The sequence below is a fragment of the Orcinus orca genome, chromosome 2 (assembly GCF_937001465.1).
Source record: "Orcinus orca chromosome 2, mOrcOrc1.1, whole genome shotgun sequence".
NCBI lineage: Eukaryota > Metazoa > Chordata > Mammalia > Artiodactyla > Delphinidae > Orcinus > Orcinus orca.
Genome location: NC_064560.1, coordinates 171,101,395 through 171,127,545, shown reverse-complemented (window position 1 = coordinate 171,127,545; position 26,151 = coordinate 171,101,395). Strand labels below are relative to the sequence as shown.

Genomic DNA, 26,151 nt, shown 5'->3' with positions numbered 1-26,151 from the left:
CAGCCTGTCACCAGCCTATCACTCCAGTTTCAACTTGGACATTTCCATCATCCTTCTGAACTCTGAGAACCAATCATACTGAACTTCTCAACTCACTGTGCCCCTTCTCACCTGAGACACCCTACCTAGAACATTCTTCCCACAACTCCTCTTTATTTGACTAAGTCCTCTCATCCTTCAGGTCGCATCTGAAATATTATTTAGACATCCTCTCAAAGAGTGATTGAACACTGGAGCAAAATGACAGTGTGTACTTTGTATAGTAACAATAATACTTTAAGAATTCATGGGCTTCCCTGGTGGCGCAGTGGTTAAGAATCCACCTGCCAATGCAGGGGACACGGGTTCGAGCCCTGGTCTGGGAAGATCCCACATGCCGCGGAGCAACTAATCCCGTGAGCCACAATTACTGAGCCCGCGTGCCACAACTACTGAGCCTGAGCTCTAGAGCCCACGAGCCACAACTACTGAGCCGGTGTGCCTACAGCCCGTGCTCCACAACAAGAGAAGCCACCACAATGAGAAGCCCGCACACAGCAATGAAGAGTAGCCCCTGCTCGCCGCAACTAGAGGAAGACCGCACACAGCAACGAAGACCCAACGCAGCCAAAAATAAATAAATTAATTAATTAAAAAAAAAGAATTCATAAAAATACAGATTAGGGAAACCAAATATTTAATATATTTCAACTACAAAAATTTAGAAATGTTACAACAGAAAAATGTAAATTTATAAAAATACAAATATTAAACACAATCATTTGAGTATAAATTGGCAGATAAAATAATAGCGTTATTTTAAAAAGAAACTAAATCCTACATAAAAATGAAGAATATTGATTTAAAAATGAAAAAAAAATTAAAGATCATTTACACTTTTTTGTGTGTGTCATCCTCAACACCTGGCTATATTTTTGTGCGATTTTTTTCCCAGCTACTGAAGAAGTACATTTCTGAGTTGGGGGAATGCTGATGAGATCATTATAAACTAACTTCTAACACCTTCTTCAGACTCTATGTTCATACAAACCCATCTCTGATTTGATAACTCCAGGAAGATCTTTTAAAAACTTATTCGTGTGTTTGTGCAGAAACATCAATCTTTTTTTTACTGAAAAAGAGCTCTAGCTATTATTTCCAAGAAAGCATTTCCATTTGATCTTTATTTCAGTTTCGTCAGTAGAGATGGAGATTCTGGTCTGGCTTCCTGTGTTAAATTCCCTAATATCATGTTCAGACTCTACTTGTTCAAAAAGTCTTTCAACTTGAGTAAGAATTATTCTTACAATAAAAGCCTTGCTTTTTGGCCCACCATCCATTTTTCTGCTTCTGAGGATTACAGAAGTATAGACAAAAATCCTTTCTACACGAACACAGCTTTTTCAGTTCAAAATCCGAATGCAATGTATAATTCGCCAATAGAGGAGTCTGGTTCAGCAAATTACCTTAAATAGAATTTTTGAGTCTTTAAACTTTGATCTCAAGACACATGACTTTTTTTTTTTTTTTAAACTTAAAACCCAGCCTTTTAGGGATATCCTGTGTCCAGTCCTTCTGGCCACTCTTGCCGCTGCCTGTCCTTCAAGTTCACTGGACTGCGGTACTTTCCTCTTGGGACCACAGGCTTAGGGCAGCACTTCTGTACTTGCTCCCCTCTGCAGCATGTTTTATTTCTTCCTACCAGCCATATACCTCCGCCTTTTGCTGGCGGTGCTATCCATCAACTGCAGAGAGCTCTTCCAGCCATACCTACAATCCGCTTTGTCTTTTTGGGGGCGGCGGGACAGAAGGGAGAGAAGGGGTACAAGGACAGGGGAGATGCAGATGATAAGTGTTAAAGAAAGGCCAGGAAGCCTTTGATGATGAAAGTCAGAGGGAGGAAAGGGAAAGGAAAGAGGAGTTGGAGACTCAAGCAGGGTGGTTAAATCTGCTGATGGATGAACTGAAATACAGGGATTACACCACCAAAAATAATGATATTTTTGTGCCAGCCGACTGGAATGCCAAAAACCAGTATTGCAATCACTCCATTAGAATGATATAATGCAGCAAAGTGAGGAACTCTGCCAAGCACTCTAATACGCACATCAACCATGAAAATACAGGCTTTGCCTTCTTTTTCACAGATGTGGCAAATATGATTTAGACAGAATAAGTCACTTCCCAGCCACAACTAGTAAACAGCAACACCAGAACTCAAACATATTATTTTAAGTACCAATTCCAAAGCTCATTTTCTTAGCCATTACATCTAACATTATCTTCCCAAACGTTTCTAAAACTGTATTGTGAATAAAAACTAGTTAAATAAAATGTGATGCCTAAAGGGATTAACTAGCCAGTTGACACATAAAGCTTTACTCCTTGATGTGCTATATTGCCAAGGGGTCACTGTGGGGTTTTTTCTGTTTGTTTGTTTTTTAATAAATTTATTTATTTATTTTGGCTGCATTGGGTCTTCATTGCTGCACGCAGGCTTTCTCTAGTTGCAGCGAGCGGGGGCTACTCTTCGTTGAGGTGCACAGGCTTCTCATTGCAGTGGCTTCTCTTGTTGTGGAGCACGGGCTCTAGGCACATGGGCTTCAGTAGTTGTGGCTCGTGGGCTCTAGAGTGCAGGCTCAGTAGTTGTGGCGCACGGGCTTAGCTGCTCCACAGCAATGTAATGTGGGATCTCCCCGGACCAGGGCTCGAACCCTTGTCCCCTGCATTGGCAGGTGGATTCTTAACCACTGCGCCACCAGGGAAGCCCTTGTCACCGGGTTTAAAGGGACCAATATTCATGTTTTATCCTTACATGCCTGATTCTCTGCTGCCTTCATTTCTCATTTTTAGCACCTAAACAAATTTTCAGCCTGAAGTTTTCTTATTAGTTCTAGTTCTTGAGTTTTAACAAGGATGGTACGAAGAGCACCAATGCCTAGTTCTGCTATCACTAGAACATTCCACACAAATAGCCATATTTCTGGCTGACATAGTCACAATAATAAATAATAAAATTTTCACATTTTTTTTTTTTTTTTTTTTTTTTTTTGCTGTACGCGGGCCTCTCACTGCTGTGGCCTCTCCCGTCGCGGAGCACAGGCTCTGGACGCGCAGGCCCAGCTGCCATGGCCCACGGGCCCAGCCGCTCCGCGGCACGTGGGATCCTCCCGGACCGGGGCACGAACCCGTGTCCCCTGCATCGGCAGGCGGACTCTCAACCACTGCGCCACCAGGGAAGCCCTAAAATTTTCACATTTTTACAGAGGGGACATAGTAAATAGTTCAAAGCCCCAAGTAATTAGATCAAGTACAGTCACATCACCCAGTTTCAAGCTGCGGATAAGCATGTGTGCAAAAAGGCGAAAAAAAGTTAAAAGCCTGGCATTTTAATTGTAAGGAAAGGAAAATAAAATCACAAAAAAGCGGCAACAGCATATTCTGCTTTAAAAATGAAAACACAGGTTTGCCAAAGTGGAGGTAATAAGGATCCAACTGTTTAAATGGCTTTTTCCGAGGACTTCCCTGGCGGCAGGGGTTACAAATCTGCCTGCCAATGCAGGGGACATGGGTTCGAGCCCTGGTCCGGGAAGATCTCACATGCTGCGGAGCAAGTAAGCCCGTGTTTCACAACTACTGAGCCTGCGCGCCACAGCTACTGGGCCCGCGTGCCACAACTACTGAAGCCTGCGCGCCTAGAGCCCGTGCTCCGCAACAAGAGAAGCCACCGCAATGAGAAGCCCGTGCACCGCAACAAAGAGTAGCCCCCGCTGGCCACAACTAGAGAAAGCCCGCGTGCAGCAACAAAGACCCAAGGCAGCCAAAAATAAATTAAATTTTAAAAGTTTTTAAAAATTTAAATGAATGAATGAATGAATGGCTCTTTCCAAGAAGAGCACTACTCAGAGGTTCTGTCTCTGGTCCCCAAAGGGCTCATCCTAATTATAAGGGTGGAGGTTCCGTGAGAACAAAATAGCCTAGGACTTCGCATCATAATCAAAAGCAGGTCAGAGTAATGGATGGGGACATTTACACAGGACTGGCCACAGGCCAGAATTCTGTCCCAAAGCACTCCACTAAGCTTATAATTATGGTTGCATAAGAGTAATTGCCACATTTACAAAGTGCACAGTACTCTGAAGTTCCAATTCATCCTTCCATAGGTAACTCTTAAAAGGTAAGTTGGTCTATTTGCCAAAATTACATGAAGTTGTTAGGCTTAAAGTCTCACGTGACTAAGCAGCCCCCAGTAGCCCCCTAACTTGCCAATAAAAAGTAGGCTAAGACCGACATTAATAAATTGCATACAAATGGTTAAAGAAAAACAGTACAAAGAAAGCGCTAATTGAAACAAAGGGAAAATAAAAAGTATCAGTGTCAAAACAGGAGATTTTTAATTGGCCATTGTCTATGACAAATAGCCAATAATTATATTTTAAAAAATTCAATCTCATGAGTGATCGAAGAAATGAAAATGTTTTGGACCTATAATAAATGGTCTAAAATAAAAACTGTAAATATTTAAAGTAGTCAAGAAAATATTAAACACTATACAGTCTTAAAATATCAATTGGACCTTCCTGGTTTAAGCTTTCTTAAGAAAAATTTGGCAATAAAATTCAAGGTTCCTATAAAGTTCACACCAGGGCTTTACCTTATGTAAATAATTGGACATGTGGAAAAAAAGTTACATAACAAGATCATTTATGTAAGGTCAAGGTTTTTAAACTTGTCTATGGATAGAAATTAGGGGGTCCATGAACTTGAATGAAAAAATTATACCTTTATTTTCACTAACTTCTAAATGAAACGTAGCATTTGTTAGTTGTAAATGAGCCAGCCAACTACAGTAATATTAGCTGTACATGTGACTTTGATGCCAATAGAAATCATACATTTTCATATCACATTACAGTTGCTGCAGACATATCAAAATATCAGTTATGCTCATCACAACTTTGAAATTATGGTAGTTATCAGATCTGATGCTAGATCTTTTTGTTAATGCAATAAGAAGCATCTATATAGTATGTCACAAAATTTTTAACACTCTTGCAATTGTATTTTAATATGCTTGGTTTGCTTTGTACGTTTATTTTATGCACTTAAAAACATTATTCTAAGGAGAGTCCATAGATTTCACCAAACTGCCAAAGGGGTCAATGCGGGAAAAACAAACAAACAAACAATCAAAAGACACTTAGGAAGATCTAATGTAAGAATGATTTATAATAAGAAACTGGAACGCCTGAATATAGAACAGCTGGAAAACTTTAAATAAATGATGGCATAGCCAATTATGGAACCATGAAAAAAATACATAAAACTATATTTAATGATCCTTATTTTACTTAAGAAATGAATATGTATTAAAAAAAGATGAGAAATAAAATCAGTAGTAATCACATGATTAACTGGCTATAGTTGCTAATTTTTCTGTAATGAATATATGTGACTTTTACAATAGGAAGATTTTTATAAGTATAAAAAATGTATTTGGTTTGCAAATGGTCAAAGAGTATATAAAGCACAGTTTACAAGGCTGCATATTAATGTAACTCTTTAAGTTTAATGTTAGTTACAAATGCCAGCTCAGGAAAAAAAAAAAAACTAACATCCAAATGAAAGAAATTATAATGAAACACCTGTCTCTAACTCAATGTCTTTATATTTAAAAAAATCTTCTGTATCTCCTTACTAGGGATATTGCAGCAAGATGTCTGTGTAAAATGCTTCTGAAGGGTTTGAAAGGAAGTTCCTCAGAAACAGTCAGAAATTCAGTCACGGCCAAAGTCACTGCCACTCATGAGGGTGAAGCCCATGCAATGTGTCTCAAAAACTCGGCACAGCCCACACACTTGTGTTGATAGGGGTTGCTGAGGTTGCTTCTGCTGATGCTTCTCCATCACTGAATGCTTCTACTTGACTCGAAGGCAGTTAGGGAGGTCTCTCCTCTTGCTGCCCTGAAGTTCAGATGCATGACCTCCCCGTACACAGCAGGGAACTCCAAGAGAAGATAAGCAAAGCAAGTGGTACGATAAAGCAAGTATGTTTTGAGCACCTAATTTTGGTGGCTCACTGGTGTCTGAAGTTAATAATGAGGTGTGCATTTGAAAAATAGGTGGCAGGATTTATTGTATGTTAACTTGTACTGAAATAACAGATCTAAAGGGCCCTTCTGTCCTCGAAACTGCAAAACAAAGAGCACAGAAATTCTTTGGGTATAGGAATTAGTAAGCATGGCATTCGCCTTGAGGCATGTTGACACACAAAGTTGAGGAAGCGTTCCCATTTTCATGTGGATGGTTCATGTCAGCTGCTGTATCGACCGTACCTGAAGGTTTTTGTTTTTTACGTTTTATCTTGACTGCTTTTGGACTTACAGAGAAGTTGCAAATATAGTACAAAGCATTTCAATACATATATCCTTAACCCAGTCTTCCCCAATGTTAACATCTTATGAAACTACATATAGTACAGTCGTCATTAATCAGAATCAGTAAATTAACATTTACTAAAGATCTTACTCAAATTTCACTAGTTTTTCCACTATGGCCTTTTTCGCTCTGAAATCTCATTCATTATCCCATGTTGTACTTAATTGTTATTATTTCTCCTTAGTCTCCTGCAGTCTGTTACAGTTCCTCAGTCTGTAACAGTCTTTCATGACCGTGACACCTCTGAACAGTATTTATCACTCAATTTGGGTTTGTCCGGTGGTTTCACATGATTGGACTAACGTATGCATTTTGCGCAAGAGAACCACAGAAATGATGTAACCTCAGTGCATCATTTCATGGAGTTCATGAAAGAAACCTGATTCATTCCATTAAGGTGGCACGTGACAGGTTTCTTCCCTGAAAAGTTACTATTTTTCTCCTCGTGGTTTACAAGTATCTTTGGGGAGATACTTTGAGATTATGTAAATCCTGCTTCTTCTCCTGTTTCTCCTCAAACTGTCATCCACTGACTTTAGCATCCATCATTTGTGTCTAAGAAGGTTTACAACAGTAAAAATCAGTCTCCATAATTGTGTTTTGGGTCTATGGGGATCGACTGGTGGTCTTGGTTAATTTCCACAAAACCACCATGACCACACACAGACTTATCTGTGGTCTCATTTCCTGAAAAGAGAGGAAAAGGAACTGTAACGTACTATTTGGCGTCCAGAGTATAACACAAGGTCATGTACACAGTGGGCCCTCCCTGCCTCTACCTGATGCTATATATAAATATAAGATACACTGGCTCCTCAATGCAATAAATTTTATAATTTGCATCAGGACCAAACATTCGTTCAGTTGTGAAACGTTTGCTGAGCCTGCCTAACCTGTGCTCCTTGCCTTCAAGGAATGCTTAGACTGGTTATGAACCAGGGCGCCATAGAAAGCCCTGGGCAGAGACCAGGGCATAGGGTGACTTGGAACAGTGGTGGGAAAGCACTTGCATCTTTGAGAAGGAGCAGGTTATTCAGAATCCCAGGAGACACAGGGAGAACAACCCACTCTGACGCACGGGCGGGAGGAAAGGCAGGAGGGGAGCGCAATAAAGCCCTCCCGACTCCGGCGCCCATGTGGGTTTCTATCTGCACCGGGTTCACTACCCTCTCAGTCTACACACTCCCCCCTGTTAGGGGGTCTCACTACTTTTCCAGTGCTAGCCCTCACTTCCCCCATGTAATGTGAGGCCAGCTAGGGAAAGAGACCCACAGCGCTGCAGGGGAAGCTTGCCACCTACACCAATTCTCCTTGGCCTTTGTTCATAAATGTGGCAAAGATTACTGGACAACTAAGGAAAACCGACAGCATGAAAGACAAACAGAAAATACAACTCAGAAGATACAGATCACTTAAGGGAAAGAAACTAGAAAAAAAATTATTTGCGGGCTTTCCTGGTGGCGCAGTGGTTGAGAGTCCGCCTGCCGATGCAGGGGACACGGGATCGTGCCCGGGTCTGGGAAAATCCCACATGCCGCGGAGCGGCTGGGCCCGTGAGCCATGGCCGCTGAGCCTGCGCGTCCGGAGCCTGTGCTCCGCAACGGGAGGGGCCACAGCAGTGAGAGGCCCGCGTACCGCCAAAAAAAAAAAAAAAAATTGTTTGCTTTTGTTCTGCCTCTGAGCACTGTAGCTGGCATGGAGTAGATGCTTAATAAACATTATGTCATGAACAAATAAATAAATGTATGAATGTGCAGTTGTTAATTTTTAAAACTACTTAAAAAATATGAAGGGCACTCATTAATAGTAAATTGGATAATAAATTTTTGAGTAAGAAAAGATTTAGAAACGTATAAAAACTGCTATATATAAATAGGTAAACAACAAGTACCTACTGTAGAGCACAGGGAACTATACTCAGTATCTTGCAATAACCTGTAATGGAAAAGAATCTGAAAAAGTATCACTCTTTCTATATGTATGTATAACTGAATCATTTTGCTGTACACCTGAAACTAACACAACATTGTAAATTAACTGTACTTCAATTTAAAAAAAAAGAAAAGATAGAGAAGATTACAAATCAAACTATTAGAATTAGGAGAGGGATTACTTTCTCCAACTCTGCATTATTAATTTTCACAGTAAGCATGTATATACTTTTGTTTGATTTGTTTACTGTCTGCTTCCCTCCACCAGAATGTAAGCTCATGAAGGTGCTCTATTTTTTTTAGATTTATTTTTCTTTTCTTTTTTTTCATCTTTATTGGAGTATAATTGCTTTACAATGGTGTGTTAGTTTCTGCTTTATAACAAAGTGAATCCGTTATACATATACATATGTTCCCATATCTCTTCCCTCTTGCGTCTCCCTCCCTCCCACCCTCCCTATCCCACCCCTCCAGGCGGTCACAAAGCAAGGTGCTTCGTTTTACTTCTCACTCCAAGTGTCCAAAATCGTGCCGAGCATGATGAAGGCACTCATGCACCTGTGGCAGCCACAGAGGCGCAACACTTAACATCTCTCCTTCCAGAAAGGGCTCGCAACCCATTCAGCCACAAGAAATGCAATTAGCTGAAAGTCTCTGGCTGTAGCATCTCTGGATCTTCCACAGTTTTCCAGCCCAGCCACACTCTTCTTGGGCAGCCCCAGGACTGAGCATGCCAGGGGTGACAGGGCCTGGCTGTTACTGCCCAACAAATGACTTCTCTAATGCTCTTTTTCGTTCCATGGCGTTGGCTGAGACTTTGCCAGATGTGCACGGTGGGCTGAGGCTCCCCCTGCCCACTTTTGCTTCTTTTCCCTTTTACTTTCATGGTGTCAGACCTGCATTGTGGACTGAAGGCCTTCCCTGCTAACTTCTGCTTCCTCTGCCCTCTTCTTTCACAGGCGTTACCCCCAGGTCCCTAACAAACCACTTGCACGCCTATACTGTTTCAACACCTGCTTCTCAGAGGACTTGACCGATAATGTATTTGTTACATGATTAAATCATAAATGCAATCATGTAAAATGTAAACTGCTATGTGATTAGACTGCATTTGGCAAAGACAAGAAGTTGCATTTTGGGTAGGACGGACTAGAGATGGAGAGACTAAGACAATGGCCAAGAATTGGGGCAAGAGGTAACGCCGGCTTGAAGTGACAGAACTGGGATTGGGACACAGAGAACAAAAGTTAGCAGCAATTCGAAGGTAGACTCAAGAGGCCTTCCCAACTGACTGGAGGTTGAGAACAATGAAGAGAGGCAACAAAGAGGCTTTGGTGTTTCAAATCCAAGTGACTGATAATAATGGTGGCATTTACAGCACGAGGGCAAGGATGTGGGATGGGAGGCTTGTCCAGGGAGAAAAATGAAGTCAAAAAATTTGTGTCCCAGGGTTCGAGTTGCCAACTAGATAACCAACCAGGTGGAAGCAGGTAATGGAGAGTGAGAAACGTAGCTAGAACTGAAGACATAGCCTGGGAACAGAGGTCTTTCATTTGGATATAAATGTATACTAATTACCTTTTCTAAAAAGAATTTTTTGAGGTCATTCATTATAAAGGAAATATGTAAGTTGTGCTAATGAAACAGAAATTGGAAAATAAAAGACAAAAGTGGAAACAAATGTGTTATTAATGAAGGTTATAAAACTGGAGCATCAAATTTGCTTCTGGGAGTTGAGGTAAAACAGGAGATACAGTAAAAATAAATAAATAAAACAAGCAAACAAACAAAACACACCTGTCATTAGAAAGGCAGGCATTTGGTAGCTACCAGAAAACAATTCCTGGCATCAGATTCTAAAGTAAATATCTCACGTGGAACTTCCTAAAGGGCTGAAGGATGACCAAATGGCCAATGTCTCCATCATCAGTTTTACTGCAAAAGCACATTCTGTTTCTATATGATTGGATCTTTACAAGATGACTTTGAGTAAAGTCAAGTGTTTGAGCAAATGTGGCCTTGGGCCGGTCTAGCTTGATTTTAAAAACAAAACAGAGAGGAGCAGTTGAGGCACATGCCCTTTTAACCAGCTTTCACACACCTCTGCACGGAGATGGCTCAGGTAATATGAAATCCCAAACGCCTCACACATCAGAGCTCAGTTGATCAGTGATGGGACTCGACAGATCACGGCCAAGAAAGGAGAGGATGCTTGTTTTCCAAAGAGCAGACATGCAAACCTTCCTACTGAATGGCCTTCTTGCTACCAGAAACCCTGAACAGGTGAAGAGACAACAGCAAAACACTCCTAGGTGAGTTTCTCAAGAAGTTATTTAGGGCCCTAGATCTCTGTGAAAAGGGTTAAATAACTAGAGAGCTACCTTTGAACAAATTAAATACAGTTGATATGCTCTCAAGAAAAAATAAAAGACAAGGGCATTAAGACAATAAGTTATTATACATGTATAAAATCTTTCCCTATTAGTTTTGGCAGAAATAAACTGTTCAGTTCAAGAGCAAGAACATGGCTCAGGAGAGCAGACGTGCTGACTCTGGAGTTTACCACTTCCTTGAAATACGACTGTCCACAAAAAACTAACCACAGAATAGCTATCCTTAAAGAACTCTGAGCTACAAGGCATCCATAGTACTTTCCTCAAGCTTAATGTTGCTATACTTACAGAAGAATTAAACAAACAAAATAAGCCAGGGCTTTACAAATAAGTTTAGCTGTACGATGTTCTCTGATGTTCTATATGTACCCTACGATAATCCACTAAAACTTACAATAGGTACTTAACGATGCTCATTTAACAAACTGAACTAGATGAACAGCTCCTGATAACACAACTGGAGAATATATCAGAGCACTAAAGCTGTCACTCCAAGTACAAGTGAAGTTCAGTGCATATATTCTAAAGAAATGTGAAAGACAGCTGATAAGAAGAGGGTGAGAGGTAAATACAGAAAATTGGACACTGCGAGACCAACTGAAATCCAACGTGTTTGTGTCCTCAAACTGATAATCCTGGAGCCCAGCGGACTGCTGAACCTGACTTTTGTGGGTGTGTGTGTGTGGGCGTGGGTGTGCGAACACTCACGTATGGTGGGGTAGGGCGGGGTGGAGGTGTAGGAGGAGGAAGGTAAACCAGAAAAGAACAATCAAATCTGGTGGTTCAAAGTTATCAGAAGAATAATCAAGTGCAGAGCATTAGTGTTGCTTCTCTTCAGGAGTGGGAAAATGTTTGCAGATGAGCTTCAGACCAGATAATGGCAGCTGCTCCTGGCCGCTGGGCAGGGGGAAGAGGCCCTTTCCTATCACAGCATCTTCAATAACTTGACTTTGAGAGTGACACCCTGTCTGGCATCAGATAAGCCTATCAACACTTTTGATCAATGGAGCAACAAACACCACTGCCAAGGCAACCCATGGGCTCCTCTCTTTTCCATTAGTGCATCTTTCTGAATGGGATTCAGCGAGGATGTGCCTCAGACACTTGTATGCTCAGTGCAAAACCGAAAAAGCCCTGTACTGCTACTTTAATCATGGTGACTATCTAAGTAAAAACTAAACACAAAATATATGTACTCAAAGGGAGATGACCAGATTAATTTTGATGCTATCCTACTGCCTAGTTTGTGCCTAAGAAGGATGTTGTTGTATCACTTGGACGTATCACAATGACAACTTTGCCTTGGGGTCTTATGAGCATTATGTGAGGAGGTTTGCATAAAGCACAAAGTAATAACACAATACATGTTAGCTACATTATTACTGTCATTTAATCCTAGGTGAGTCTCAATAAAAACACCACACACATTGGCAAAACAGCAAAGAGAAGTGGGCAGGAGGAAGGACCAGAAAGAACACTGATGGTGTGTTGCTTATTTCAATAAATGCAAACAGTGGGATTCCTCTACTGGGCCAGCATCTTTCCAGCAATGGACTTGACTTATGTGATAGAGCCAAATATCCTCTCAAGTCTAAATTTGCAAAATAATGATGTTCATAAAAACAATTTAATATTAAAAAGTGATGGCAGCTTCATCAGCCTAATACAATTAAATTTTACATATAATGTCAACAATATACACTTCAGTAAAGTGAATATTTTCCCTCCAGAGACTTAGCCACAGTGAAGTCAGGAATTCATTAAATGGCAGAATGGAAAATATCTGGTGATGAAGAGGTTGTAGTACAACCAGGTCAGTAGTGCTACTCTATGTTGCTGGAAGATAAATTACATCTGACGTTGGCGTACTCCTTCAACAAGATGACTCACTTCCAGGTTCTGATTAGGAAAAATGAGTTAGTGCACTAATTTCACTGAATCAAGTTGTATATTAAAAATAAGACAGAATTACTTGTCTAACTCTATTTTATACTGTGATGAAAAGTACAGATACCATTTATATATGGAATCTAAAATATGACACAAATGAACTTATCTATGAAACAGAAACAGACTCAGAGACATAGAGAACGACTTGTGGTTGCCAAGAGGGAAGGGGAATGGGGGAGGAATGGAGTGGGAGTTTGGGATTAGCAGACACAAACTACTATATGTAGAATGGATAAACAACAGGGTCCTCCTGTATGGCACAGGGAGCTATATTCAATATCCTGTGATAAACCATAATGGAAAAGAATATGAAAAAGGATGCATATATATGTATAACTGAATCACTTTGCTGTACAGCAGAAATTAAATACATAAACTATCCTTCAAGAAAATAAAATACATAAATAAATTATCCTTCAAGAAAATAAAATTTAAGAAAGCTTTAGATACTATATAAATTTTTTAATACACAGTTATACTTTAAGGGTGTTAATTTCAGCTTCAAGTGATGTCATTCAGAGCCATAATTTGTTGTATCTTATCACATTGTGACAAATGACCTGCCTAATTTGAAAATTCTAAGTCGTATAGCCTAAGAAAACACAGCAGGCGCTCTCTGATATTGCGTTCCACTGGACCAGCTTCATGTATTAACTACTGCTCTGTGTCCCCTCTGTAAACCACAATGATAAATGCCCAATGGCACCAGCAGGCAATCTCTAGTGCCACACACACTTTCTGCTCCCACCAGTTGGGACTCCGTGCTGACAAAGAATCGGCTGTGTCTTCCCAAACCTGTTTATGCCAGTTGACTTGTTATTGTAATTATGAAATTTAATTAAATATTATGAAAGCTGATGGAATATGAGTACAAGAGATAAATCTTGTTTCTATTAAAAACTAAACTGAAGGCTTTGGAAAGACTTCATAAAAGCAATCACTAAAGGAAAGCTGTTGGATTAGATGTGGGCGAGATCTATAAAAAATGAGAAAAAATTCTGAAACCTCAGATTCCGTAAGATTCAGATGGCTTTGCTAGTGTCTATATTTTTGCTCTTATGGTTTATACTATTCACACAATGTAGAATTCAAAATAGTAGAATCACTGTGAAAGAAACGCCCTCGGCCTCTCACAAGAGTTTAGCAAATATATAGTTATTATTATAAATTTTAATGAAAATAAAATACTTTGAGTACATATACTTCTGAAAGATTCCCTGTCTTTTTTTTTAACATCTTTATTGGGGTATAATTGCTTTACAATGGTGTGTTACTTTCTGCTTTATAACAAAGTGAATCAGTTATACATATACATATGTTCCTATATCTCTTCCCTCTTGCGTCTCCCTCCCTCCCACCCTCCCTATCCCACCCCTCCAGGCGGTCACAAAGCACCGAGCCGATATCCCTGTGCCATGCGGCTGCTTCCCACTAGCTATCTACCTTACTACGTTTGGTAGTGTGTATATGTCCATGACTCTCTCTCGCCCTGTCACAGCTCACCCTTCCCCCTCCCCATAACCTCAAGTCCGTTCTCTAGGAGGTCTGCGTCTTTATTCCTGCCTTACCCCTAGGTTCTTCATGACATTTTTTTTTCTTAAATTCCATATATATGTGTTAGCATACGGTATTTGTCTTTTTCTTTCTGACTTACTTCACTCTGTATGACAGACTCTAGGTCTATCCACCTCATTACAAATAGCTCAATTTCGTTTCTTTTTATGGCTGAGTAATATTCCATTGTATATACGTGCCACATCTTCTTTATCCATTCATCCGATGATGGACACTTAGATTGTTTCCATCTCCGGGCTATTGTAAATAGAGCTGCAATGAACATTTTGGTACATGACTCTTTTTGAATTTTGGTTTTCTCAGGGTATATGCCCAGTAGTGGGATTGCTGGGTCATATGGTAGTTCTATTTGTAGTTTTTTAAGGAACCTCCATACTGTTCTCCATAGTGGCTGAACCAATTCACATTCCCACCAGCAGTGCAAGAGTGTTCCCTTTTCTCCACGCCCTCTCCAGCATTTATTGTTTCTAGATTTTTTGATGATGGCCATTCTGACTGGTGTGAGATGATATCTCATTGTAGTTTTGATTTGCATTTCTCTAATGATTAATGATGTTGAGCATTCTTTCATGTGTTTGTTGGCAGTCTGTATATCTTCTTTGGAGAAATGTCTATTTAAGTCTTCTGCCCATTTTTGGATTGGGTTGTTTGTTTTTGATTCCCTGTCTTAATGATTTCTTTCAGTTAACTTGTTCCAATTATGTTAGCTAAGAGGGTATTTTCTCTAAGCTATAAGCTAAGAGGGTAGCTTAAGCTACCTTAAGCTACCTTTCTCTTAGCTATAAGCTAAGAGAGTAGCTTAAATTAGAAACTACTTTCAATGAACTGCTCTTAAATTTATGAAGTGTTATGACCTAAGCTGGATGAACTCTGGAATATAGGTGTTCAAATTTTTATTCCTTACTTTTGAAAGATAAAATACGTTGAACAAAATTTTACCAGGTTTAAAGATAAAAATATACTCCTTCCCTTTAGTCTAATATGATAGAGATCAAGGCAAAACAGTCAAGAACATGACTCTAGTCAGTCTCCCCAAAGGTGAAATCCTGGCTCCAATATTACTAGCTTCGTGACAGCTTAACAGCTTAAAACCAGCCACTTACACCCCAGTTTTCTCATCTGGAAAATGCCGTCGATAACGATACCTACACCCCAGTGGGCATGGAGAGGGTGAAATGAGAAAATGCATGCCATACCAAATGCTAAGTTCCTGGTACACAGTAAGTACTCAAAATGTTCATCATTAATGTGATCACATTGCCTAATGGGAAACGAGCAACTACTACATAAACAAAGACTGTAAGTAACATGTTCTTTCTCCTGTTGGAGTGTCAGTTCTTTAGCAAGATGGCCTCACCTATAGACAGCTCACAAACACCTGTGGAAAACTTCCCCAGGTTCCACAAAACAGGGCTTTTCAGCTAGGGGCAATTTTACTTCCTAGAGGACATATGGCAATGACTGGAGACTTTTTAGGTCATCACAATTGGGGGCACCTATTGGCATCTGGGGTGTAGAGGGCAGGGATGCTGCTAAACATCTTATATCTTACAACGCATATGACACATCCCCCCCAAACAAAGAATTATCTGGCCCCAAATGCCAAGATGGCAAGGTCGAGAAACACTGTAGCCCAACGGACAGAATGAGAAAGAAGTGATTTCTAAAATCTGAACTCCAGAAGGTTATGCTGAGAAAATAAAGATGGCTTACAGGGCTTCCCTGGTGGCGCAGTGGTTAAGAGTCCACCTGCCGATGCAGGGGACACGGGTTCGTGCCCCGGGAAGATCCCACATGCCGCGGAGCGGCTGGGCCCGTGAGCCATGGCTGCTGAGCCTGCGCGTCCGGAGCCTGTGCTCCACAACGGGAGAGGCCACAACAGTAAGAGGCCCGCGTACCGCAAAAAAAAAAAAAAAAAAAAAAAAAAAGATGGCTTACAAATGAATTTGGGATTTTCATTATCATATTGGTTTCAGGACCTATGCCATAGATGTTTAAGAGACATGGATACTGAACACCAAGACAAGATTCTTTTGGTCAATAAACTCTCGTGAATGGGGATGACCATGTAATAACCTCACAATAAATTTTATTTTAAAGGGAGCACTGTCATAAAGCTAGAGTACCAGAATGAAGTACTAGAAATGAAACTTCATTTGGAAGAATAAATCTCAAAAGGACTTAAGCAGGACTCAAAACCCCCAAACAGTAGGTGGGAAAACAAAAACTGCTCTCGTAGCTTGCATACAGGGGGCCTCTCACTTGGGCTCAATGCAGAAATTACTGAGCTAGCTAGTGGACCACAGGTGTATGTCCTTGCTCGGCAAGCATCCTGTTTCCTAGCTTGGGTGCTTGCGTGACAAACTCATTCTTCAATTAATAATGCTGCTCAAAAACACTATTAGAAAGCTCTTAAGAGTTCATTTAAACTACTTTTCAATGAATCACAGAGTTTTCTTACAAGCATGAGATAAAACTGTATACAAATACAATTCACATACAGTACAATCCAACAATATAGGTATATATTTTCCCCCATACAAAACGGAAAAGGAAGTCACCAACATGTTAACGGTACTTCTCACTCCAGTGACTTTTATACTCAAATCTAGAAGACCTAGGTTTGATTCCTGGCTCTGACACTTTTGTCAAATAACAAAATTAATTCTCACTAAAATTCCTGTGAAATGAATAGGAATGTACTATAATTCCCATTTACTGATGAGAACATTGAGGCAGAAAAGAAATGGTCCCGTACTAACTGTAAAAGTGCTAAATAAATGAAAAACAGCATTAAGATTGCTTTAGTAACCCTTAAAAAAAAAAGCTGTATTTATAATATTTTTAACTTTATATGACATTTATCCCTAAAGGTGACACAGCAAGTCTTCTACACAAAGATTACAATTTCATCCATTAAATCAAAGGTTTTAAAAAAAATTAATATTTCATAAGCTAGTCAATACAAGATATTTAATGTATCTAAAAGGAGGAAGTAACTCAAAAATGCAAAAGGAAATACACCGCAGCAAATAACTATTTAACTCTTTCACCATCAGGAGAAGGCATTCATGCAAATCTTACATCACGCTGCTTAAAAATCCTAATAGACAGTACTCTTTTTCAGAAAGTATGGCAAAAGAAAATGAAAAGAATAAAAGATCTCTACTCACCCTTCTGATAGAAAAACTTCCTGTAATAGTATGCGCCGAGATCCACGTGTTCCACGATGTATCTTTTCACTCGATCCAGGTGCAACACCAAGTTTTCCTTGGGCACTTCAAGTACTGCCACTCCTGCATTTGTACAATGGGAGCTGAGGGTAGACTCAAAGGAGGCACTTTCACATCCACTAAAGGAACCAGAATTTGATTTGGACAGGCTGATTTTCCTTTCCCCTTCTCCACCGATCTCATTCCGAAAATACGGACAGCTCATTACAAGTTCATTGCTTTTATCGTCTCCCTGGTCCATGCTGAGGCTTCCTTTGGAGTTCAGGTCCTCCGTGCTGCCCATCGGGGAGCTAAAACTGGCCGAGTGGGACAAAGGCCCCGAGACCAAGGATGCCACCGCAGCTGCCGAAGCCCCCGTGGTGGTGTTTCTCCTCTTAATTACACTGTGCCTGTTCATAACCGCCTCGTTCAAGTCAAATAATATACTCTGGACGTCGTAGTGGGCAAAGCACTTTGGGCACGTCCAGGGCCTGACGGAGTCTTCCGATCGATTATCTTCGAGATCCGACGATTTCCCAAGTTCTTCACCTTTGGTATTGCGTAATTTACGAAAAATGGACGAGTCTCCGGTTTCAGACTTGGAACGCCGCTTGAGTGGTTTTTCCCTTTCCTTAAAGAGCCTGAGGTTCTCTCTCTGTGAGATGGGCCCGTCTATGACATCCAAGGAGAAACCAGAGCCCTTGCCCCCACCGGCGATGAGAAAGTCACTGAGCTTGGTCGGAGTGGGACCTCGATCAGACTTGTCGTCTTTGTAGCCCTTTAACAAGTCAAAGAAGCTGTCTCCGGACGTTCCCTGCTTATCGATTGAAGATGTGCTACCGTATTCCCTGTGCAGTGACGGCCCCGTCTTGTAGGTGGGCGAGATACATTCATCAAAGCTATCCACGTCAAGTTCACTTATGGTGATGTCGCTGTTGCTGCGCTGCCGTATCCGGCGCAGAGCTTTCCTGGGGGAGCTGGGGTAGGCTTCAGGCATGAGAAATCTGGAGTCCATGCTCTCCGACGGCCTCGTCTTGTTTTTCAGTGTGTTCTGTATGCTTTTTAACATGGCTGAGTCACTGGAATTGAGGCTTACAGAACTTCCCTGACTCACAGGACTGCTTTTGGAGGACATGCTCTCAAGGCAACTTGAGGTTTCTATTTCCTGGCTTGAACGGCTAGATTCTTTTACATTTTCCTTTCTTGGGGGCCAATCCGCAATCCTTGCCCGAACCCCCATCTTTGGGACTCCAGGGGTCGAGGTTATATGATGAGAACCTTCACTTCGAGGGGGGCCTACAGGAGCCATGACTGATGACCCTAAGCTGCCGTTTTGGGACCTGAAGCGTCGCATGTAGAAGTCGTCCGTGTGGACTTTGGGGGTGCCATCTGTGCCCACAACAGACGCCCTTTCAGTGGCAACCGGCCTTTCTGTCTGAGACCGTTTCAAGCTGGTCATGATGTAAAAGCAATCAGACTTAAACCCCTGCAGAAAGGACCATCATACCTAAGTTTTAAATGTGCACTTCCCTTTTGGAGAATGGCTCCCAGAAAATACATCAGTTGCATGAGATCTTAATCTTTTCCAATTAAAAGGTTAAACAATGCCTTATTTTCAAACCTCTGAAAATCCAGACCCCTTCAAAACATTATAATCCACAAGAGTTCCTCTGCTTCACTTTGATAGACGGCTTTCTTTCAGAAAAAAACTGAATGGAACTTGTATCTCTGGGACTCTGTGATTGCCATAATCCCATGCTTTCTCTAAAAGAGACAAGGACAATTGGAATTAGCATTTGATAAATACATCTAAAAATAAACATGCAATTGCCAAAACCAGACACATGCAAATAAAAGACTCTCTAACGGATTGTGACTCACAGTTCACAACCCATCTTTTTAGTAAAGCAGGCTTGAAGGGAAGGAAGAAAGTGAAAGCATTTGATAATATCCATCATTTAAACTATATATATTTTAAAAGACTATTAACACTTCAGATTAATTGAACTGTTTCATATCACTATGAAGGGGGGTGAGGGATCTCGTTCCAGGATATCAAGGCTCCTAGCCCAAGTAAAGACCACGTACAGACTCCAATGACCTCTAATAATGTAGAATATCATGAACCACTGTGCTGACCAGAAGTTCAAGGCATAACCAACAGAGTTCGATAATTAGAGCAACGTACAGTTTTTTAACAAGACTAAAAATTGAAAAAATCTGTTATTGAATATGTCACAACACTCACTTTTTAACCTCTTCTGTATTTCAAAATCCAAACTTGTTTTTTTGTTTCTTTACAAAGGCTTAACAGGGTTGGCAAGAGCAAATACAATAGAGAGAAAATAAAAAGGGTTTTCCCGGAGCCATTCTACCCATTAGCACGCTTCTATATTTCCCTCTATTACTATGCCAAAGGAGTATTTCAGAATGCATCCAGCATTTTCCACCACCTCTTCCCAAGCTCTGAGATCCATCTACCCTTAAAGCTAGAAACATTTTGCTCATTAGCAAAATGCCTTCATTTCCTTACACACTGCAACCCACCCCACCCTTTGGCACTAATTTATGAAGACAGCAGAAACCAAATGCTGCTGTGGACAGACCTTTCCATATCCCCCAGCCGACGACAGAGAACTGCTAACATCCTTCCAGGTGACAGGTGAAGAAACCCAACTTCCTCGGGAGCACATCAATCAGGAGGAGAGAGGCACAAATTCTGAGCACAAAATCCTGCATGGTTGCGTTCGTCGTGAAAATAAAGGCAGCGCACCCTTTTCCAAGGTTCCACAAATTACACAAGAGGTGGCCTTTAAATTCCTGCCAAATGCATGTTTGGAAAGATGCTGCTGAACCAGCACTGCGCTGCCGGGGCCGCATTGTCTACAAATCACGGCTGACACCCAGGCCGACCCGCGCTCGCTGCGCTCCGCTCCCCGGCAACAAGCACTTACTTCCACGATAATTAAGCATCTCGCTAGTCGGCTTCCTGCCTCCCAGGCAGCCGCTTTAATTTCTCCTGCGCTATGCAGCATCATTTTAGAAGACTCGCTGCTATTTAAAGGCTGGAACATTTAGGGGTGTTTCAAAACGTACGGCCGCCTGCAGAATGCAGGGCCAGCTGAACTCCAGCCGGGCTCGCACGGGCTGCTCAGACCAGCCTGGCACAGAAACGCCAATTGTTTTCCCTCTCTCTCCTCTTCACCATCTTTTGTGAAAGGGATAATGGTTTTGCACAGCTACCCATTAAACCTGGCTTTTGAGCTTTCTAGATACTTCTATCGTCAGATTGCTATGATTTGACTTTACATCTGGGAACTGTCCAGGCTCCTTTTGAACTGTAAACCTTCAAGTGGAATAATGTGCTAACTGCTGAATCTGAAGGCAGCCCATGTGGCCACAGCCAAGGTTCAAGAAGTGTTCCTTATAAAATGGAAGGAAACTGGGCAACTGAAGCAAGATGCAAAATAAACACTAGCCCATTTCAAAAAAAAAAAAAAAAATTGACAACCCCAAACCACAATTTATGAGCTATTTTGTAATGAACTAGGGGAAAAGAAGCTGTTTATTTCAGTGAAATAGCTTTCAAAGAAAGAATACACTGACATACAAAATAATTCTCAATAGATTCTTATGAAAATCAGATGTTTGCAATGCTTCTCACAAGCTCACAGAAATGCAAATAAATCACCTACCATTCCCAGAACGGACATTCTCTAAAAGGCCAGTGCACCAATCCCACTGGGGTAAAAACTCTCTTTCCACATTTCCTTTCCCTTAGAATAGAGTTCACTGCAGGACTGTCTTTTTTTTAGGATATGTGAAGTTATATCCATTGTAGGAGGAAACTGAAGGCCAGCACCAAAATACAGTAAATAGCACTGACTTGAAAAATCTCCACTCTTCGTCGTCACTACTACAGGACACCTTTTCAGAACCATCTCATATGCTTCCTGTGTTTTTTAATGGGTTTTAAAAAACCTTATACAGATATAACTATATTTCTTTGTAATTTTAAAGAAATGCCAAGACTCCTATTACATCTTGATTATAATAATAATTCAATGTTATCTTTTAATTTCAAAATATAGACGGGCACATAGGGGAGAGAGTACCCACAGTTTAATGACCTGTAAAAACCGAGGAGGTTCAAGATGAACAACTAAGTTAAATAACAGATTTTCTTTTCTTGTCATGAGGACCTTTTTTCCTTTTCTCTTCCCCTTCCTCTTTCCCGTCCTTATTTAAAGCAACAAACCCCTTTAGGCACAATATGAAACTTCAGACACAGAGTAGCATCTATACAAACATATATGCTTTGCATTTATTCAAGTACTAGTTGAAAATAAAGATGCCATCCATGTGTGTAATATGATGACACATCAATAACACCTAAAACCTACTCCTCGGGGTTGATGGAAAGAGCAAACATATGCTGACAGTTATTAGCAATTCTCCTAATTATCAGCAAACCTGCCTAAGCATCATTAAATATGGTAAAAAACGACAGAGTAGAAGGGCAATACTAATTTACAGCATGTCACCTCCATCTGTTGAAAGAGTAAACTATTTAAGAAATATCCTTGTTATATATTTAATTTTACAGCTCTAGGTACTATTTGAGTCCATGGGAGATCCATTTACCTAGAATACCAATACCAGTCTAGTTCCATGAGGTCCTGGAAACTATAAGAAAAGGCGAAGATGTGTTCAACATCTAGTAGATGAAAGTCTTTCCATCACTCAAGGTCTATCACCAGGTAACCTATCAGCTTTTTCTGATAATACCATTCTTCCAGAAGAAGTACCTCCCCCTCTCCTCTGAATCACCCTAAGCCTTTCTGCATTCTCTTCTGAACACAGACCACACACTTGGTGCTAGGGATATTTGGGGAAACAGTCCCTCCCTCCAAGGGAAGCTACAGGTATAAAAACAGTCCCTGTCATCCTGGCTCACTGAGACATTTACATTCTTGACCTCTCCCCCTCCTTCCCGAAACTCGGTCTTCTCTAGGCCTCCATGATGAACACGGTCTCCTTAACTTCTGGTGCCTCTTTCTTTTGGCTCATTCCTCAGGATCACTGGTGGGCTCCATTCAAAAGCTAGTGATTCCAGGGGGGTATGCTTGGCTTACTTCTCTTACCAGTCTTCAGAGTTTTGGAAGGGGCTGTAAAGGGTATCAGCATTAGGATGCATTTGAGCACCGAGTGCATTAGGATGAGATCGCAGGCCTGGGTACACTGGAGTAAAGATATTAACTCTGGAGAGCAGGGTGTTGACTTCACTGGATCAGCTGCCTGTGCAACTGAATGAAGCAGAATAATGAAATTACTTCGGGAGATATCTGCATGGTAGCCACTACTGTCTGGTGATGTCATAGGTACCCACAGCTTTAAATATTATTATCTCTATGCAGTTACCTCCAAATTTCTTCTCATGACTCTCTCCCCTAAACTCCAAATAAAATATATGCACGTGCTCATTTGATATCTTCCCTTTTTATCTATTTTCAACAATGAATTAACTAACAAGCAGAAAAAATGGGAAAATAAAATTTCTCCAAGAAATAACTGGGTGATAAGGAAGTGAGAACAATAAATAATTGAAGGAACCAAACGAAAGGAACAACATGGGAAACTTTCTTTATGCCAAGGGCATAAAGAATAGTTTAAAGGTTACACAAGAAGACGTGGGAAGGAAAGAAAAAACCAACAACAACTTACAGTTCCTGCCCTGAAATAATCTGCAATACGATGTTACATTCACTAAAAAGATGTAGCATTCGCCATCAATTGCTTCCATATTCCAAAATGGGATGTTGTTAGATTCCTTAACTGGTACAGCCTCAAATACAGGGCCAACTCTCAATGCTTCCAGGCAATAGAAGGAATTTTGATGATGAATAACTATACAAATACCCCGAGATTCCACAGATGTACAACATCAGTATTTATGAAAATGTCAATGTAAATAGTTTATGAAGTTGTATACACAGATTTAAAATACCCATAAATATTCTTGCTTTGGATTGTAACAGGAAACTTTATTTTAAAACAGAAATATCACACCACAGTGCTTGAACATTAGATTAGCTAAGATAACCAAAGAAGGCCAACAATTCTCTTTACATCCCTTCTTGGCTTTCCTGAATTTCACTCACATTACATAGAAGTAACATCTCAGATAGAAGGACGCCTCACTCTTTCAAGTTAGCCTGAAACACATACAAACGACTCCGCACAATGTCCCGGATAATTTAAGCTTTATGAATCAGCACATAACTTTTCAGACTGGACTTTCCCCCTTCTTTCATTTCCGTTCTATCCCTTCAACAAAAAGCAGGAAGGACTGAGAAGAGAGGAGTTGATAAATCTAGTTCCTGCTCTCCAAATGTTCACTACCTAAAAAAGACAGCACTGATGGAGACAAAGTAGATGCAGATAACTTGCCCTGGAATTACCAAAGTGAAAAAAGAAGTTATGGACACAAAACATACATAACAGGATAAAGTTACATTTGAGTTTAGAGATAAGAAAGCAATTTAAAATGTGCTTGTTTGGAGACCTCCCTGGTGGTCCAGCGGTAAAGAATCCGCCTTCCAACGCAGGGGATGCGGGTTCGATCCCTGGTGGGAGAACTAACATCCAATATGCCGCAGGGCAACTAAGCCCACTCGCCACAACTACTGAGCTTGTACACCTCAATGAGAGAGCCCACGCACTCTGGAGCCTGCGTGCCACAGCCAGAGAGAGAAAACCTGCACACTACAACTACAAAGAAGCCCAAGCGCCACAAGTAGAGAAACCCGAGCGCCGCAACAAAGAGAACGCGCACCATAATGAAAAGATCCTGCCTGCCTCAACGAAGATCCCATGTGCCGCAACTAAGACCCGACGCAGCCAAAAAATAAATAAATAAGGAAAATAAATAAATTAAATAAATAAATATTTTTTAAACAAGTGCTTGTTTGGACAGAGTGAGGACCAAAAGAGATAATAACATTTGCCTCCCACCCACCCTCCAAACTAAAAAAGTTCAACGAAGAAAGTTCCATTTCAAAGGCCTAGTAAGGCTTGAAGATACTTTGCATAGTTGCGGGTGAAGGAAACAACATGAAAATTTGGCAGTGAGCTTGATGGCAGAAGTGGGGTGATAAAATTAAAAACGCATGGAGCAAGATACATGGTAGAATTACTGATGGGTACGGAAACGATTCCATAGCTGGCGAAGTAAAGGAGAATAGAATAAATTCGAACACTTATATTTACATATGACAAAATTTACGCAATAAGCAATTAATATAATGCCAAAGAGCTAGGTGTGAGGAGCTTGAAGTAGGGAGGTAAAAGGTAAAAAGCAGGGTAAAAGGTAATAAGTAGAAGGTAACACTGAACCAGGATTATTAGGGGAAAAATAGTGTTTGAGGTGCAGCAAATGAACACTTTCAAGGAAAAGAAATCAGAGCTCACCAACTCATCAGGGGCATGGAGTTTCCACGGCCGGCACCCAGGATATCAAGAGAGCAGACTAGATCCACGAAGGTAGTGAGTGTTTTGAAAATACTAATTTGTACATTAATATTCATTTAAAATCCATTAAAAAGTTATTCATCAATCCTGCAAACTGTGATCTAGTACTGATCATCCTATTACCAAACAGGATCTGGGGAAGGGCATGTGAGAAATGGATGTCGGGGAGACAACCGATAAATCTCTACTATACAGGGGGAAAGGCTTATCAACTTTCCCTGAATTGTGCTTCAAATCCAAGTTATTAATTCATAAGAAAGGGTTCCGTAAGTAAATAAGGCAGGGACACACTATCACCTCTGTTACGACATGATAATATATGTTAGTATATTAAGGCTCCATGAAATCTACAGTTAAAAAAAAAAACAAGAAAAACAAAAACCCAACACTTACTATTAAACTAAGGTATTTCTTAACTGATTTGACCATGGACTAACTTAAAAAAAAAAATTTTTATACAGTGCATCCTATTGAATGTAACTGGGCACAAACAAGCCCAGTTTCAGAAGAATTCAGGATACAAACAAAACGGTATATACATTATAAATTTAGCTATGCTTTTTAAAGTTATGTAAAGATATATAAACAAGCCAAAGGAAGCTCACCAAAGGATTTATAATGCTTGTTGTTACATAGTTAGATTATGAATAATTTCTTTTTTTCTTTCTTTTTGGTATTTGTCTATATTATTTATTTTCTAAAATGAGTACTATAACTTTTATAATCAGAAGAAAAAACTTAGGAGAAAAAAAGAAACATCATCCTGTTACTAAAAAAATAAAATAAAATATGATCTGGGTATGTAGTATGATTTTGACTACTAATTATTAAAGACTGCACCATGTTAAACCTCCAACCATTCAAATCACCAAACAAGTCAAAATTCAACAGGTATCAGGTCCTTCCAATAAGATGACCTTATGCTAAATCCCCTGATTAAAATGGAATCAAAGAGGGCTACATAAAGTATAGATTACTAAAGATTGTAAGGTTAGCAGTATTTACAGGATTTGAATAATTACTCAATACAGATGATTAACACAATGGCTTATATTTCCTCATTTCTTCGTATTTAATATTGCTTTTTTAATATTTAATACTGACATACCCAAGAGTCTCCATTTCACCCTTTCACAAGGTTGCA

The 26,151-nt window shown here is 40.3% G+C and overlaps 1 protein-coding gene across 23 annotated transcripts in view; it reads right to left on the bottom strand.

Moving 5' to 3' along the window:
- Positions 1 to 26,151, bottom strand: part of SIPA1L1 (signal induced proliferation associated 1 like 1) — a 501,925-nt gene that overhangs the window by 128,725 nt on the left and 347,049 nt on the right. For 22 of the 23 annotated variants that reach the window (XM_033435869.2, XM_033435578.2, XM_033435768.2 and 19 more), the window contains one exon: positions 17,439 to 19,241. In XM_033435869.2, coding sequence (XP_033291760.1) covers positions 17,439 to 18,936 — 1,498 coding nt within the window. In that variant the 5' untranslated portion in view covers positions 18,937 to 19,241. Of the gene's footprint in view, positions 1 to 17,438; positions 19,242 to 20,083; positions 20,383 to 26,151 lie in introns of those variants that run through there. The other variant, XM_033435551.2, reaches the window with a different exon arrangement.